This window comes from Mustela putorius, unplaced genomic scaffold, assembly GCF_011764305.1.
Source record: "Mustela putorius furo isolate JIRA1106 unplaced genomic scaffold, ASM1176430v1.1 tig00003987_pilon_pilon_pilon, whole genome shotgun sequence".
Classification (NCBI taxonomy): domain Eukaryota; kingdom Metazoa; phylum Chordata; class Mammalia; order Carnivora; family Mustelidae; genus Mustela; species Mustela putorius.
The window spans coordinates 5921828-5937434 of record NW_025422126.1 but is presented as its reverse complement, the minus strand read 5'-3'; the positions used below and the strand labels follow the sequence as shown (position 1 = coordinate 5937434).

General features: G+C 50.5%; 1 protein-coding gene across 2 annotated transcripts; it reads left to right on the top strand.

Annotated features, from left to right (window-relative positions):
- Positions 1-474: 474 nt before the first annotated feature.
- On the top strand, positions 475-11411 carry KLHL35 (kelch like family member 35). Of its 2 annotated transcripts, XM_004768024.3 has the most exons (8): positions 475-713; positions 3430-4314; positions 5457-5641; positions 7242-7360; positions 7961-8149; positions 9526-9714; positions 9889-9937; positions 10681-10830. In XM_004768024.3, the coding sequence occupies exons 1-8, from the start codon at positions 706-708 to the stop codon at positions 10704-10706; spliced, it is 1650 nt and encodes a 549-aa protein (XP_004768081.1). In that variant the 5' UTR covers positions 475-705; the 3' UTR covers positions 10707-10830. The 2 variants fall into 2 exon arrangements, with proteins under 2 accessions (XP_004768081.1, XP_004768080.1); XM_004768023.3 differs by lacking the exon at positions 9889-9937 and having other exon boundaries at positions 479-713; positions 10681-11411.
- Positions 11412-15607: the final 4196 nt, after the last annotated feature.

Genomic DNA, 15607 nt, shown 5'->3' with positions numbered 1-15607 from the left:
CGCACGGGCCACAAGACACAGCCCCCTTTCCTGCATGGACAGACCTATATGATCACACACAGGATCACACAGACACAAAGATGGACACACCGGACAGACAACCAGACACATGAAGTCCTACTATGACAATGTCTGCTGTCAAACAGGAACACAGGCAGAGTCTCACAGAGGCAGGAGGGAATCTGAGACCCCTAAGCTACCCAGCCATGGTGTGAGTCACACCTGCAACCACACAGTCACACCCGCCACGTCCCTGCGTGCTCCCACACTCACATACAGGGGCCCTGGAACACCGCCACCCTCACAGAAATACTCCGACTGCTTAGGGCAGGCCCCCCACACACCTTCACATCCATGCTTTTATTCAGGGGCAGGGCCAGGGCCAGATCACCTCCAAACAGGTACAAGGATCCCCGAGATGCATGCACAGTCAATGCCATGCTTACTTTCCGCCTCCTTCCTTCCCTCCCTCCCTCCCTCCTGGGGCTGGCCCAAGAATGGAACAAAAGCCCAGCGTCCCCTCCTCCCCCTCCTCTTTCCCCCCTCCCCCCTGGCGTCCAGCCCCTTTGTCCTCCTGCAGCTGAGCTGGAGCAGGAGTCCAGGCAGAGCGGCAAGGACACCGGAGCCCAGACTGCCAGGGTGCAGCAGCAGGACGTACAGGAGTGGTCAGGAGCAGCAGCAGCTGCAGAGCACCTGGGTGAGGCCATGGCCAGGTAAGTGCCAGGTACATCCGGGGACTTGGCCCCTGAACAGGCAGGGCTGTGTGGTGTCTACAAGGCTGAGTATGTGTGTGTTTGTGTGCGTGTGACTGGGTGTGGGTGTGAACAAGCTACAAGGGGGCATGCCAACTTCTAGGGGCAGAACCTCTTAGTTTGCATCAGGACCCTTGGCTGGAGGTACCTAGATTCTTAGCTAGGACGGGAGAATGTGCAGTGGAGCCCGGGCTGGGAACCCCTACTATCCACATTGCAACTGGGTCCTCCAGCCCCCAGACTGGGAATCCCCAGGATTGGAAACTGTCCAAGGTCCCAGTGTGACCACAGTGCCTGGCACAGTAGATAGCAGTAGAAAGAATGAAAAAGTACTGGTGCACTTCCCAGACGACTCCCTGTCCCCCCGCAGCCAGCCCCTTGTGCTGCAGGAAGAGGGCCCTCTTCACCCCCAAAGAAACCTACCCTCCTGGATCTCAGCTCAGGGGCTGGCTGCTTTCTTGGCAAGCAGCCAGCACAGAATGGACTGGGGGCAGCATGCTCTAGGTGACCTCTCTCACCTCCCTCAGCTGGTCCTGGGCTGCTGCTTAGGAGATGCCCTCACCCTAGCAAGTATGGCTGAGTACCTAGACATGCAGAGTCTGGTGCCAGGTGGGTTCAGGGCCCAGCCCCTCTACTTGGGCATAGTTAGCTTCCCGGGACCCTGCCCACCAGGGAGCTCATTTCTATAGTCCTGACATGGGGATACACCACCCAGGATGACTGGGGCATGAACAGTGAAAGCCAGATCTGACCTCCAGGGCAAAGCAGTCTCAGAGGCAGCAGAACACTTGGGACCAGGAGATGGAGGGAGAGGCAAGAGGTAGAGGGCCGAGCTCTGCTCCCCTAGAGTAAGTTGCCACATAAAGAAGTGAGCTCCCTGCCCAGGGAGGTGTGCAAGCAGAGACTGCGTATTCATAATTATCAAATAATAACCAGCCCAGTACCGTGTCCCAGTCTGTAGAGTGCTTTCACAAACACCCCTCCTTTGATCTTCAGAGCAACCTCTGAAGGGCCAGTTTCCTGTGTGCTTCTTTCCTTAGGACAAACTTAACAAAGGACGGGGGCATCTAAAGGTTGTGAGGATCAAACGAAATTATGTACATAAAAGCCAGCACACCTGAAGTGCTCCCTTCCTCTTGTGTTAGCTGAGTCTGTGCTATGTACCTAGCACTCTTCATATTCCACTTCATAAGCAAGTGTTGCAACAATGCTGTGAGGTGGGCGTCACGATCCCATTTCAGAGGAGAAAACTGAAGGAGAGTGACTTGCCCAGTGAGTCAGTGACAGAGGCAGGTATAGAACCTGGATTAGTCCTTAGAGCCAGCTCCTTCTATCCCCCTGGCCCAGTGCTTCCTTGAGAACACAGAGAGAACTCACTAGAGAGAGGGCTAACTTTGCTCTCAGACTGGGTTCTAGTCTCCCGCCCTCCTTCCCTCTGGGCCTTAGCAAAGATTGTTCTCTAAATGGAGACGTCCTCCCTGCACTCACTTCCCTTCTCCAGGCTTATTCTCCCAATGCTTCTCAGTCTGAAGATTCCTCCTCAGGGCTACCTTCCCTGACCCCTCCAACAGGGACTAGTGCCCCTTCTATCGGCTCCCACAGTACCCCATGAGACCCACACCAAGCTGTGAGATCCAGGAGAGCAGGGTCTATGCCTGTTCTGCTCATTACCTGGCACAGAAAAGGCTCTAAATATATGTCAGATATTCACTCTGCTTAAACAGATATTAACTGAGCACTTGCTGTAGGAGAAGCTGATATTAAATAGAATAATTGGGAGCACTTGGGTGGCTTGGTCGTTAATCGTCTGACTTCAGCTCAGGTCATGATCTTGGGGTCCTGGGATCCTGCCCAGTGTCGGGCTCCACACTCAGCGGGGAGTCTGCTCATCCCTCTCCCTCTGTCTCTCCCCCAGCTCCTTCATGACACACACTCTCTAATATATATATATATATATATATATATATATATATATATATATATATATATATATAATTTTTTTAAAAATCAGGGTTTGGTTAGCGCGGAACACCTAAGGGGATCAGGAGACAGAACAGGGTGAGGAGGAGCACAGTTATTCCTCCCCACACGACACTAGGTCTCTGTGGGGTAGTCTGAATCCCTTCTGCAGCTCCTGTCAGGGGACCCTTCCTATACAGGTATTTTGTGCAGGTTCCTGTAAGCTCCCAGTCCTTCTGTTCCGGACCTTAGAGAGCTAAAGTGTCCCTGCTGTTGGCGGCCACGGGCATTGCTTTACCCCTTGTGGGAGGTCCTAAACACTGTCTACGTGTTTGTAAATCGTTCCCTTATTAGACTACCCTCAAATTATCCCATTTGAGAGCTTGCCATCTGTCTCCTGCTGATAGTGACAATTTAACGAGTCTGAAGAACAGAAAGAATAATATGGCTGAAGTGTGTGAGGAAGGAGGTGATATAGCTAAGGCAGGGCCTAGTCCTCTAGTAGGCAGGGACTAGATCACTGCAGTCATTAGGACTCAGATCAAGGGATGGAAGGAAGAGCAGCTGCGTAAATGAAAGCACGTGCATCACATTCACACATGCCGGCTTGGGTAAACCAGGGAACAAACGACGGAACCAACGGATGAAGGGCCTCCTGCTCTCTCTCCCAACCCACCAGGCGGATTTCCGACGCTGTTTGGTGTTCTTTACTTGGCAGGATGCTGGAGGGCCCATTGCTGGAGGAGTCGGAGCCCGGCTCCGTGGCGCCGTGCGCGGGGTCCTGCCACGCACAGCGCGTTCTACAGACTCTCAACGCGTACCGGCGGAGCGGCACCCTCACAGACGTGGTGCTGCGCGCCGGTGGCCGCGATTTCCCGTGCCACCGCGCGGCGCTCAGCGCGGGCAGCGCCTACTTTCGCAGCCTGTTTGCAGCCGGGCAACCGGAGCGCGGGCAACCGGAGCGCGGCCTGCCCGTGGTGCCCCTGGCGCCCTTGGCCTCGGAGGCGGGGCCGGACGCGGCGGCGGCGCTGGCAGTGGTGCTCGACTACGTGTATGGCGCGGGCGTGCAGCTGCGCGCTGAGGACGAGGCGGCGGCTGTGCTGGCGCTGGCCGAGCGGCTGGGCGTGGCGGGCCTGCGCGAGGCCTGCGCCAGCTTCCTGGAGGGCCGTCTGCGCGTCACCAATAGTCTGGCACTACGACGCGTGGCCGCCGCCTTCTCGCTTGCCTCGCTGGCCGAGCGCTGTGGCCGCGTGCTGCGCCAGGCTTTTGTCGAAGTGGCGCGCCACGCCGACTTCTTGGAGCTGGCGCCTGACGAAGTGGCGGCGCTGCTGGCCGACCCGGCCCTGGGCGTGGCGCGGGAGGAGGCCGTGTTCGAGGCGGCCATGCGCTGGGTGCGCCACGACGCGCCGGCCCGCCGTGGGCAGCTGCGGCGCCTGCTGGAGCACGTGCGTCTGCCCCTGCTGGCGCCCGCCTACTTCCTGGAGAAGGTGGAGGCGGACGAGCTGCTGCAGGCCAGCCGCGAGTGTCGCCCGCTGCTGCTCGAGGCCCGCGCCTGCTTCATCCTGGGCCACGACGCCGGGACGCTGCGGGCCCGGCCGCGGAGGTACGGCTCCTTGCCCCCTTGCCTTCCACCCGCCCTCATCCCCAATTCAGCAACCATTCATACTTGTGGCATCCTTTAATTCAATCACTTAATCGTGCTTCTGGAATGGGCTTTGCTCATTCATTCAGTACAAATTTCATGGGCTTGGTATTAGGAATTCTGCCCTTGGAGAATTCACAGCCCAGTGGGGGAGAGGCAGGGATCTCACACCTTGCACACATCTCTCCTTTTTCCCATACATCCATAATTCTGAGTGCTGCTCCTGTGCAGATCTTGTGCTGGGTGTCCCGTAATTGGAAATACCCTTTATCCTAAAAATAGGGCCTGGTAAAAAATGAAAGAGACTTACTCTCCCACCCCTGGAATGTCAGGCCAGACTTTGGTTGAAGTAGTCCAAGACAAGCTGTCATCTTCCAGGGGGTAGAAGCCTCTGTTTTAACACACTGTCTCCAACACTTAAGCTCAGGGCCTGCTACAAAGAAAGTGCTCAGTATTTGTCAAAGGAATAAGATAGGAAGCTGGTGGCGTGGCTTGGAAATTCTGGTGGAGTCAGAAGCCTGAGAGGTTGGTTAGTGGGAGGGAAGAATGTTTTACTGAAGGGGTGTGTATGCTAGTCCAATGGAATTAGTGATTAGGGAATGGGTTTAGGAAATGGTTATAGTAGGAGGGAGGCAGCAGAATTAGCAGTCGGGGATGAAGGGCAGAAAAGGGTAAAGAGAATGGGTTAGTGGCAGCCAACCTGGGCTTGAATTCCAGCTCTCTCACTTGGCTCCATGATTCATGACAAGCCAAAGTCTATGAGCATCAGTTTCCCATTCTGCAAAAGGAGGAAAACCCCTGCCTAATAAAACTATCGTAAGGATTAAACGAGGTGACTTCTCTAGGTAAGGACTCTGTAATGATCCTTTCCCTGTAATTTAGATGTCGGTAGATTGGGGTTAAGGATTGGTGACTTGTCTTCCCATCGATACTAGGGAAGGAGGTTAGAAGTGGCAGAGTCCAGCATGAGACAGGCTGGTAGGGAGTGCAAAAGGGCATAAGAGCACAGAAGAGCAGCAGGATGGTACAGTGTGGTCAAAGAGATGAGAGAGGGCCAAAACTTGGGTGTGGGTCAACGGGCATTGGGCTTATCCCCACACCAGATTCATGGACCTAGCTGAAGTGATCGTGGTCATCGGCGGTTGCGACCGCAAGGGGCTCCTGAAGCTGCCCTTCACCGACGCCTACCATCCAGAGAGCCGGCGCTGGACCCCACTGCCCAGCCTCCCAGGCTACACACGCTCAGAGTTCGCTGCCTGTGCTCTCCGCAATGACGTCTATGTTTCCGGTGAGGGCAGGGCCGCAGCGGGAGCCCCGCAGGATTGGCTCTTTGCCTCATTCACGCCACTCCCTTTTTCTCCAACTGCGAGGTGGGGGTGGGATTTTCCCTGATAACCTACAGCTATTGGCTGAGCTGGTATGTAGTCCTGCAGGGCCAGTCATTGGTAGGACCCCGACTGTCAGCAATGTCCACTTTGATTCGTATTACTATTAATTACTTCTCTTTCTCTAGCCAACTATGTACAGAACATTATGCTACACAGCTTACATAAGTTACTCAATTTCTGCTACAATCCCATTTTACAGGGAGGTTAAGAATTTTCCCATTATCTCAAAAATGGTTGAAGGGAAGAACACGGATTGGTTTGATACCAGTGGATTGTGCCCTCCCTGAGAGTCAGGCCCTAGAGAGAGAATAAAACAGGCCCTGCCCCCCTGGAGATGGGTAGACAGAGACTTCACTTTACCACCAGACTTTTCAGCTGGACCTTGAAAATCTGGAGGAAACAGCATAGGCAAAGGCATGAAGACAGGAATGTGAAGAAAGGAACCCCAGGTGCTCAGGTCTCCAAAGTGCAGGTTGAATGCGTCTGGGAGAGGAGGGGAGGTATTGTAGATGAGGCAGGAAAGGGAGTCAAGTGGGATCAGGGAGGCTTTGACTCCCGGCCCAGGTAGACTACGCTTGTTGTGGGGAGCTATCAGTGTCTGGGAAGGATAAGGAGCAGCAGAATGAGCCAGGGACTCAGGGACCATCCAGGCCACACTTATTACTGGACAGCTTATCCAAGGCTGCATGAACACCATGTAGGGCCTCTGCTGGGTGCTGGTGGGAATACACAGAGGCAAGGGCTAAAAACAGAGCTGGGGCTTGAGTCATGGGCTCAGGCTGAGGGATGCAGTCAGGGTTGTCCCGGGAAGGCTGCTTCTGAGAGGTGAGTCGCTGGTCAGTAACTCCAGGAGGAATAGAGAAGAGTCCACAGTCTGCATTCCAAGGCCTAACCCCACAGTGCTCAACTTGGGAGACTAGAAGTTCTGGTTCTGGTTATTGGAAGGACTAGAGTGAAAGGCTATGGGGCCTTCACAGGGCCTTCCTGGTCTCTAAGCCATATCTGAGTTTCCTGTCTGTAAACTGGGTACAATAATCTTAACACCTGAAGGGGTGAGAACAGACATGAAATCATGAAGGTAAGGGCAGAAATGAGGCAGGGTTACTGAATCAATCACTCTCTACCTTTTCTCATCCAGTGCAGGTGGCTCTGCTTTCCCTCTGCCCCCAGGCCATTGCTGATGCTTGTTTTGGGCACACTGTTTACTTTTCTCTCCAGCTGAATTCTAAGTGGCCCCCTCTTTGCTTCCCAGAGTATAGAGCCTGGCATACCACCATAAGGCACCCAGTAAAGATCATCTCCTTCTCCCTAAATCTCTCAGGCCTTTCCCTTTAAAACTCCCCACCCCTTGTTCTAATTCACACCTTCCCACCATTTGTTCAAAGTACATTGTCTACCCTTAACTCTTCCTTTGGATCTGGGGGCCCTTGTTTCTAGGTCTTTAGAGGTCCTGTTGACCCCAAGAGGGTCTGGAGTCAACAGCTGCTTCTCTTTCCCCAGGAGGCCACATCAACAGCCGTGATGTGTGGATGTTTAGCACCCCTCTGCACACCTGGATCAAGGTGGCCTCGCTGGTCAAGGGCAGGTGGAGGCACAAGATGGCAGTCATGCAGGGGCAGGTAGGGACACAGCAGCTACTGCCCTGTGGCTCAAGGCACAGATCAATGGACTTCCTTGGGCAAGATCCTATAAGACAGTCTCCCTGAAAGATGGGATCTCAAGCACCAAAAAAAAAGATACTTGTCCGAAGTTACATGATAATGCTACTAATAATACTAATTATGCTAACAGCACAGCCTAGTAGTCAGGGGTCAAAGTGTGGGCTGTGGGACCAGACTAGGTGTGAATTTTGACCAGCCACTTAAAAAAAAAAAAAAAAATCTATCTTTGTAAGCTACATCTTGAATTCAGAAAATAAAAATGCTTCTTAGGATCACTTAAGTAAGGTGATACACTCTCAATAAATTATTAGCTATTATTAAGCATCAGCTTGGTGTCGGATATTTGACAGGTCTAATACCCATCCCGGAGGTGGATATCATTACTCCCAGTTAATAGAAGAAGCCCGCTAAGGGAGGCTGCCCAGGAGCTGGCAGTGCTGGGATGTACCTCCTGTGGGTCCGGTGATAGTTTCTCCGTGCGTATCGGAGGCAGCGGGCTGAGACACAGAGAAGGCCTAGAGCCTTCAGCATCCTACCCTTGCTTGTCCTCATCTGCAGCTGTTCGTGGTAGGCGGCTTCGATGGTCTGCGGCGCCTGCGCAGTGTAGAACGCTACGACCCCTTCTCCAACAGCTGGGCGGCTGCGGCGCCACTCCCCGAGGCCGTGAGCTCGGCGGCAGTGGTGTCCTGCGAGGGCAGGATCTACGTGATCGGGGGTGCTGGCCAGGACGGTGTCAGCACCAACAAGGTGGGCATGGACAGGTTGCCGGAAGCCTGCTGTGTGCTGGGCACAGTGTTGGCACTTTCATGTCCTCGTCTGTTTTCTCCCAACAGCCCTGAGGAGTTGACACCCTGGGTTTCAGCAAGGAAGTGAGTTCAGAGACATGACCCCAAGGTCACACAGTGGGTCCAGACCCGAATATTTGAGCTGGTGCCATATGGGTTTCATAGATTTTAAAAATTAAGTTAGGGCAAGGGTGGGATCAATTGAAATGTTTTTCCTTCATTCAAAAACATTCAAAAAGCCCCCCACACTATTGAAAACTTAGAAAGCACAGAGAAATAGAAAAAAAATCACCCATGATCCCACCACCAAAGGATAACTACTATTAATATTTTGGTGCACTTCCTTTCAGGCTTCTTCTGAATCTACTTCTGTGTTTGTTTTAGTTGTGTGTTCTTACTGTTAGTAAATTTTGCATTCTTCTTTTTATTCTCATTTAAAAGTAAGCATTTTCCACATGCTTAGAAACTCTTCACAGCCATTATTTCAATGAGTAATAGACTATGGAGTGGATGAACCATAGTCTAGCAACCAAATTTTCTGTTCTTGGATATTTAGGCTTTCTGCTAATGAAAATTAATCTTCATAGCAGCTTCCTCCCTCCCCTGATGGCCTCACAAGTCTGTGGTCCTGGGATTTGAATCTTTCCCCAAATAGGATCCCTTTCCCTCCTTATCCCACACCCCTCCCACTGCCCCCCGACACACACACCCCTTCCTGGGGCTGGCTGGGGGAACTGCCCCTTGCTGCAGCACTGATAGGCCATTACAGGTGTCTCCGAGAAAACAGGTGAGTTAACAGAATAAAGGTGAACATGCAGATAGTAGAAGCCCTCAGAAACTCTGGAAGGTGTGAACAGTGGTGGGCCTGGGAAGCCTGTGGACAGCTGTAGGAATGGGGACTGCAAGACATCCCAGCTGGAATCTTGTCATGAGCTCAGAGCACCAGGGGGAGAGAAGAGGGCTGACAGTGTACGCAGTAAGAAATGCATCTCTCTAGGCTGGGCCTGCTCTCTGAGGACCTTCTATAGCACTAGTGCAGATGGTACTCCCACCTCCTGGGATGCAGACCTTTTCTGGACCCCGAAAGATGAAGAGGCTTTGGACAAAAGCAGCCCAGGGCGGGGGCCAGAATGTAGAACCAGACTGAGCACACTTGAGGGCAGGGATGGTGGGCCTCCTCTGCCCTCCCCTCCACCCCCATATGCTAGCTCACATCTGGTAGACAGAAGCAAACATGCTGAATGAGTCCCCCTGCTGGGGAGGTGGGAGGATTGCACAGCAGGGCAGGTGTTGTGGGGGAGGTGGTGAGGGTTCACTACAGCCTCTCCTGCCCCTCAGGTGCAGTGCTTTGACCCCAAGGAGGACCGATGGAGCTTGCGATCTCCAGCACCTTTCTCACAGCGGTGTCTCGAGGCTGTCTCCCTTGAGGGCACCATCTATGTGGTGGGGGGCCTCATGAGCAAAATCTTCACCTATGACCCTGGCACAGATGTCTGGGGAGAGGCAGCTGTCCTCCCCAGCCCTGTGGTAAGTAGAGGCTCCCAGGCACACCCTTAGTATTGGTTCCATTCAGGAGAGCAAAGTCCTGGGTCTAAGAATGTGGAACTCCGAGGTTGTGAGTCTGTCTGATTCCATGCTAGGCAATTAGACATAGTTTCTTAGCTTTGTCCTCATTAGGATGATCAGCCTTGTGTTCCACAGATGAAGAGACCAGCCTTGGAGAGACTGAGGCCTTGCCCAAGGCTGCCAGGTAAGCTATGCTAAGGTAGAGCATGGAACCCCAGTTCCAAGTGCTTTAGCCTTGGATGAGGGTCTTGGTCTAAATGACCCTGTAGTCTCTTGTCCTGAAGGCCACCAGCTGGGAGCCTGTTGCAGGGAGGTCAAGGTAGAGAAGAGACTTGGTAAGTTCCCCTGCCCTAGTTATATCAGAGTAGGGAGGTCCTGGCCCTGGAGGCTCTGGTCCCTGCATTCCTGGCCTCCCCTATCTCTTGTACCCTTCCCCGAAACTCCAAAGAAACTATATAGGGGTGTGGTTGGATTGGTGTTCCCTGCCAGTTCTGACCTTCAGTGATTCTAAGAGCTTGAGATTTCTGGTTTCTCTGAGTCTGAGATCTCAGGGCAGTAGTGGTGGCAGTGATGGTGATGGCTGTCACTGCTCCTGGAGTGCTTACTGTCTTCCTGGCACTATGTAAAATGCTTCATATGCTTAATATCATTAACTGTCATGGCAACCTTATGAAGAAGGTACGATTATTCTTCTTTGCAGGGGACAAAACTGAGGCCCAGAGAGCTTAAGTGACTTGTCTAATGCCATTTAGTAAGGGTTATGCCAGAGATTGAACTCAGATCCACCTAGTTCCTGCCTTTCTGCCATGCAGACTGCCTGCTCGTATTCTGTGGGTGAAGGTTTTATTGTCTGGCCTGGCCTGTTAGGGATAGAGAAAGCCCCACACTGGACCCCATAGCTGATTACCTTTCTGTTTGTCTATCCAGGAGAGCTGTGGTGTGACTGTGTGTGACGGGAAGGTCCACATCCTTGGTGGGCGGGATGATCTCGGGGAGAGCACCGACAAGGTCTTCACCTTTGACCCCAGCAATGGGCAGGTAGAAGCCCAGCCATCTCTACAACGCTGTACCAGCTCCCATGGCTGTATCACCATCATTCAGAGCCTGGGCAGGTGACTCAGACTTGAAAAGCCTGAGCCAGGAAGCAGGCTCACCACTGCTCCCCTCATGGCACCTCCATGTAAATAACCCTTAATTTATTGCCCCCCTTTCTTGTAGAAATAAAACCTCCTTCAAAGGTTGGGCCTATGTTCCAGCTCAAGCCTGCTTTGTGTGGAAAAGTAATGCCCAGTATCTGCTCCCTACTTTGACTCTTTACAAATCACCTTCAAAATGGCAGTGTGGACATGTTTTTAAAATTATGAAATATTTCATGCATAAAAAGTATATATATATTTTTGTACAGTTTAAGAATTAAAATAAATATCTGTGTTTCTACCATCCAGCTTAAGAAATAGATTATTACAGTCCACAATAGCCAAACTATGGAAAGAGCCTAGATGTCCATCAACAGATGAATGAATAAAGAAGATGTGGTATATATATATATATGCAGGGTCTATACAATGTACATACAATGTAGTATTATGCAGCCATCAAAAAATTGAAATCTTGGGGCAGCTGGGTGGCTTAGTGGGTTAAAGCCTCTACCTTCAGCTCAGGTCATGATCCCAGGGTCCTGGGATTGAGCCCCGCATTGGGCGCTCTGCAAAGCAGGGAATCTGCTTCCCTTCCTCTCTCTCTGCCTGCCTCTCTGCTTACTTGTGATCTCTGTCTGTCAAATAAATAAAATCTTAAAAAAGAATTGAAATCTTGACATTTGCAATGATGTGGATTGAACTAGAGGGTGTTATGCTAAGCAAAATAAGTTAATCAGAGAAAGACAATTATCAGATGATCCCATTGATAAGAGGAATTTGAGAAACAAGACAGAGGATCATAAGGGTAAGGAGGGAGAAATGAAACAACCGGAGAGGGGGAGAGGGAGATAAACCGTAAGAGACTCTTAATCTCAGGTAACAAACCTGAGGATTGCTAGAGAGGAGGAAGGTGGGGGGGATGGGGTGGCTGGTTGAAAGAAAGTTTACAAAAAAAAAAAAAAAAAAAAAAAAAGGTGCCTGGGTGGCTCAGTGGGTTAAGCCTCTGCCTTTGGCTCGGGTCATGGTCTCAGGGTCCTGGGATCGAGCCCTGCATTGGGCTCTCTGCTCAGCATGGAGCCTGCTTCCCCCTCTCTCTCTGCCTGTTGCTCTGCCCACTTGTGATCTCTCTCTCTGTCAAATAAATAAATAAAATCTTTTTTAAAAAGAAAGAAAAAAAGAGATTGTTACAAATGCCTTTGTAGATACCTCCATTCCCAAACCCATTCCTTCCCACATTCCTCCCAGAGGTAATCACTATACTTAAATTAAGTTACTGGCATTTTTTTAAACTTTTAACAAGCTAGTTATTAAGATTTGTATATTACAGAAAAGGAACTAACTGCCTTAAAAGATGAGGAGACTTGCCCAAGATCATATATTTAGTAACTGGCAGAGTCCATAACTCATAAGATTTCATGAAGCTTCAGAATCCATGAAGCACTTCTAGTCAGGATGTTTCTCTTTCTAAACCACCCTCTCCATCCTCTCCAATTCAAACATTAAGTGATAACTTAGTTAGATAAAATTAAAGATCAAACAACTGAAAAGACAGAGGCTTGGGCTTATAAGTGAACAAACATGTCAAGAACCAGAAACAATGGAATTATAAAGCCATGAGGAAGGGAGAAGCTTCAGCTCTGGGTTTCAGACTCTAGGACAAAGCTTTAAAAAAAGGGATTACAAGCCAGTCTCACTGCTAGAAGACAGGGCCAATGTAGGGCTCCCCACCTCCTCAAAGAAGGAGAAAACAGAAAACTGTTGTGGGACACTGAGCTGCCCTGAGGCCAAGGCTCGCAGCAACTGCAGGCCTAGGGTAGTAGGAATCAGAGCCCCAGGCCTGAGAACCCAGCCATCCCAGCTCTGCACCTGGATGAGCCCCAACATTACCAGGGGTGCACCTCTCATGCCATCATAAGCACCTGGGGGACCTGAGGCTCCATGGGCAGCAACATAAAACTGCTAGAGGAGGAAGGATAAGCTCAGAGGAAAGAGGGGACAAAAGATGTGACACATTCTGTGAGGCAGAGACCCAGCCGGTTCAGGTCCTATGCCTGTGTTTCTGAGGCCCAGAGGAGCTGGCCAGGTCCCATCTGCAGCTCGCCATCATGTGCACTCAGACTGCCTTTTGAAGAGCTATCATCTGCTCCTTGCATCCCCTCCAGGACAGGGCCAGCCCCGTGCCCCTCCCTGTCTTCCGAAGCCCCAGGGCCCTATCTGTGGGGTCTCTCCAGCTGGGGCTGGCCCATCACAGCCCAGGACAAAGGCCTGGGTCCCAGCTGAGCTGCTACCCTCTGATTATCTCAGATTAGGGAGCCTGTGACCATCTGGACACAGCTGATAATGGCAGAGGGGAGGGGAGTGGAGAGGAGGGGTGTGGTGGGGAGGCCCAGACCCTCAGAGCCTGCCTATCCCCACCGCAGGGATAACGCCCAAGACAAAGCAAAAAAGGTGCTGTATTGTTTGACCACCTAAACAAAAGCCTGAATGGAAAAGGCAGGGGCAAATTCAGGGTAAGATTTGAGAACATGGGCCCCTCACCTGGACTGGGCACTTCCTGTATGCCAAGTAGACCACCCCATTTCCCCAACAATGACCATTCATGCTATCCCATCCAAGTACCAATGCCCTTTCCTATTCTCTCTGCCTGGGCAGATCCAACACCCTCCACTCCAGAGCTGACTACTCTCTCCTTATGCCCTTCCTTATCTATCTGCCCCTTTTCCACCAGACATATGGCCAGGCCTTTATATATGACATCTCTAGTCTTCCCTGACATACCCATAGAATGCTTCTTGAGGCAGGAAAGGTATCAGCTTGATTTTTCTATCCCCCAATGCCCAGAACAGGAGCCCACCTCACTCCCACCTCAGTATGCTATACCAGTTTCCTGGATTTCTATTTTATAGAAGGTAAGGTAGATACTATTGCCCCACTTACCAATGAGGAAACAGAGACTCAGAGCTGTGAAGTGATTTGCCTACTAATGTCACTGGTCTGGTGAGTGGTGGCAGAGCCAGGATTCCACCCTGGGTCCAGCTACCTCCAAAGCCTGCTCTCTCCATGTGGCCTCACCAAGGCTCTGCTGATCTGAGAAAGCTAATCTGAGAAAACAGTCTTGAGGGTGGCACATGAGTTATTTAGAAATAGAAAATATGGCAGTCCTCCCTTATCTGTGGGGGATACATCCCAAGAACCCCAGCATATGCCTGAAATCACAGACGGTAGCAAACCCTGCACACACACTGTTTTTCCTACATATACATACATCCATAGGATAAAGTTTAATTTATAAATTAGGCACAGTAATAATAGATTAAAACAATTATAAAAATTATAACATACTATAATAAAAGTTATGTGAATGTGGGCTCCCTCAAAATACCTTTTTGTACTATACTTACCCTTCTTGCAATGATGTGAGTTGATAAAATGCCTACAGGATGAGATGAAATGAGGTGAATGACACAGACATCATGATGTAGCATTAGGCTGCTACTGATCTGAACCAAGTCACAAGGAGGATGGTCTGCTTGCAGAATGAGGCTGATGTCAGGTAACTGAAATTGCAGAAAGTGAAGCCACGGGTAAAGGGGTCGGGGGACTACTGACATCATCTCCACCCTGGGAAATCCCAGCCTCATGTGATTTGGTCCCTGCCCTTAGGGGCCTCCAGCTGGATGAGGGGGAACCATCGTTCATCTCCCTCGTGAGTGAGGCTCACAGAACACAATACAAAGATACACACCCATGTGTCCTAATTTCCTAGGACGGTGGGTTTGACCAAGACCATATATGGAGGGCCTCCCTGGCTTCTAGCCCACTGCTCCTCCCCACAACTGGGCTGCCTGCTGAACAAGAGGGACGTCACTACACAACAGGAAACCAGACCACAAGTTCTGAGTATATGACTCCTTAGCTACAGGGGTTTGCTATACTCTCCCCAGCTGAGAACACTCTTAACTCTCTGTATGCCATCAGAAGCCACTGGACCCAAATTTAGTTTTGTTTTTTTTAAGATTTTATTTATTTGACAGACAGAGATCACAAGTAGGCAGAGAAGCAGGCAGAGGGAGAGGAGGAAGCAGGCTCCCTGCCAAGCAGAGAACCCGATGCGGGGCTCGATCCCAGGACCCTGGGATCATGACCCGAGCTGAAGGCAGAGGCTTTAACCCACTGAGCCACCCAGGCGCCCCCCAAATTTAGTTTTTGAGTTTCATTTTTAAGAAGTTCTATTTGTAAGGATTGATGTTTTATGACTGTTATTTTTAGCAGTCTTCTAAAAAACAATGAGAAATTTATTTACCTTCCAAAGACATAAAACTCTTATGGATTCATTAGATTCTTTTATAAATCTAAAATACATTATGAGATCATGATGAATTTATTTTTCCTGTATCTTGAAAAGCTTTGCTATTTCATCATCCTACAAATTATTTCATGTTACTCATCAGTGATTACCAAAGAAGATCACGATGATAAAATGGAAGGATGGTATTGCCATCACATCGTCCTTCAGTTTCCATACCGAACTTCCCTTAAGTACTACAGATCATCTTTCAAGAAGGTACAAGAAGTCCAGAGATGTTGGCTAAGAATTCAGGGTTTTTCATTTCCACCCATAATGACAAAAGAGAAGCAGAAGTTCTTTCACACTTAATCAGAAAATGAATGAAATCAGAAAATGAAAATCAGAAAATGAATGCAGAGACAATGGT

What these genes read in the sequence shown, in the direction of transcription:
- KLHL35 (XM_004768023.3), top strand. An exon ending in CTGCGGGCCCGGCCGCGGAG is followed by an intron (nt 4,315 to 5,456) that starts GTACGGCTCCTT and finishes TCCCCACACCAG; the next exon opens with ATTCATGGACCTAGCTGAAG. An exon ending in CAATGACGTCTATGTTTCCG is followed by an intron (nt 5,642 to 7,241) that starts GTGAGGGCAGGG and finishes CTCTTTCCCCAG; the next exon opens with GAGGCCACATCAACAGCCGT.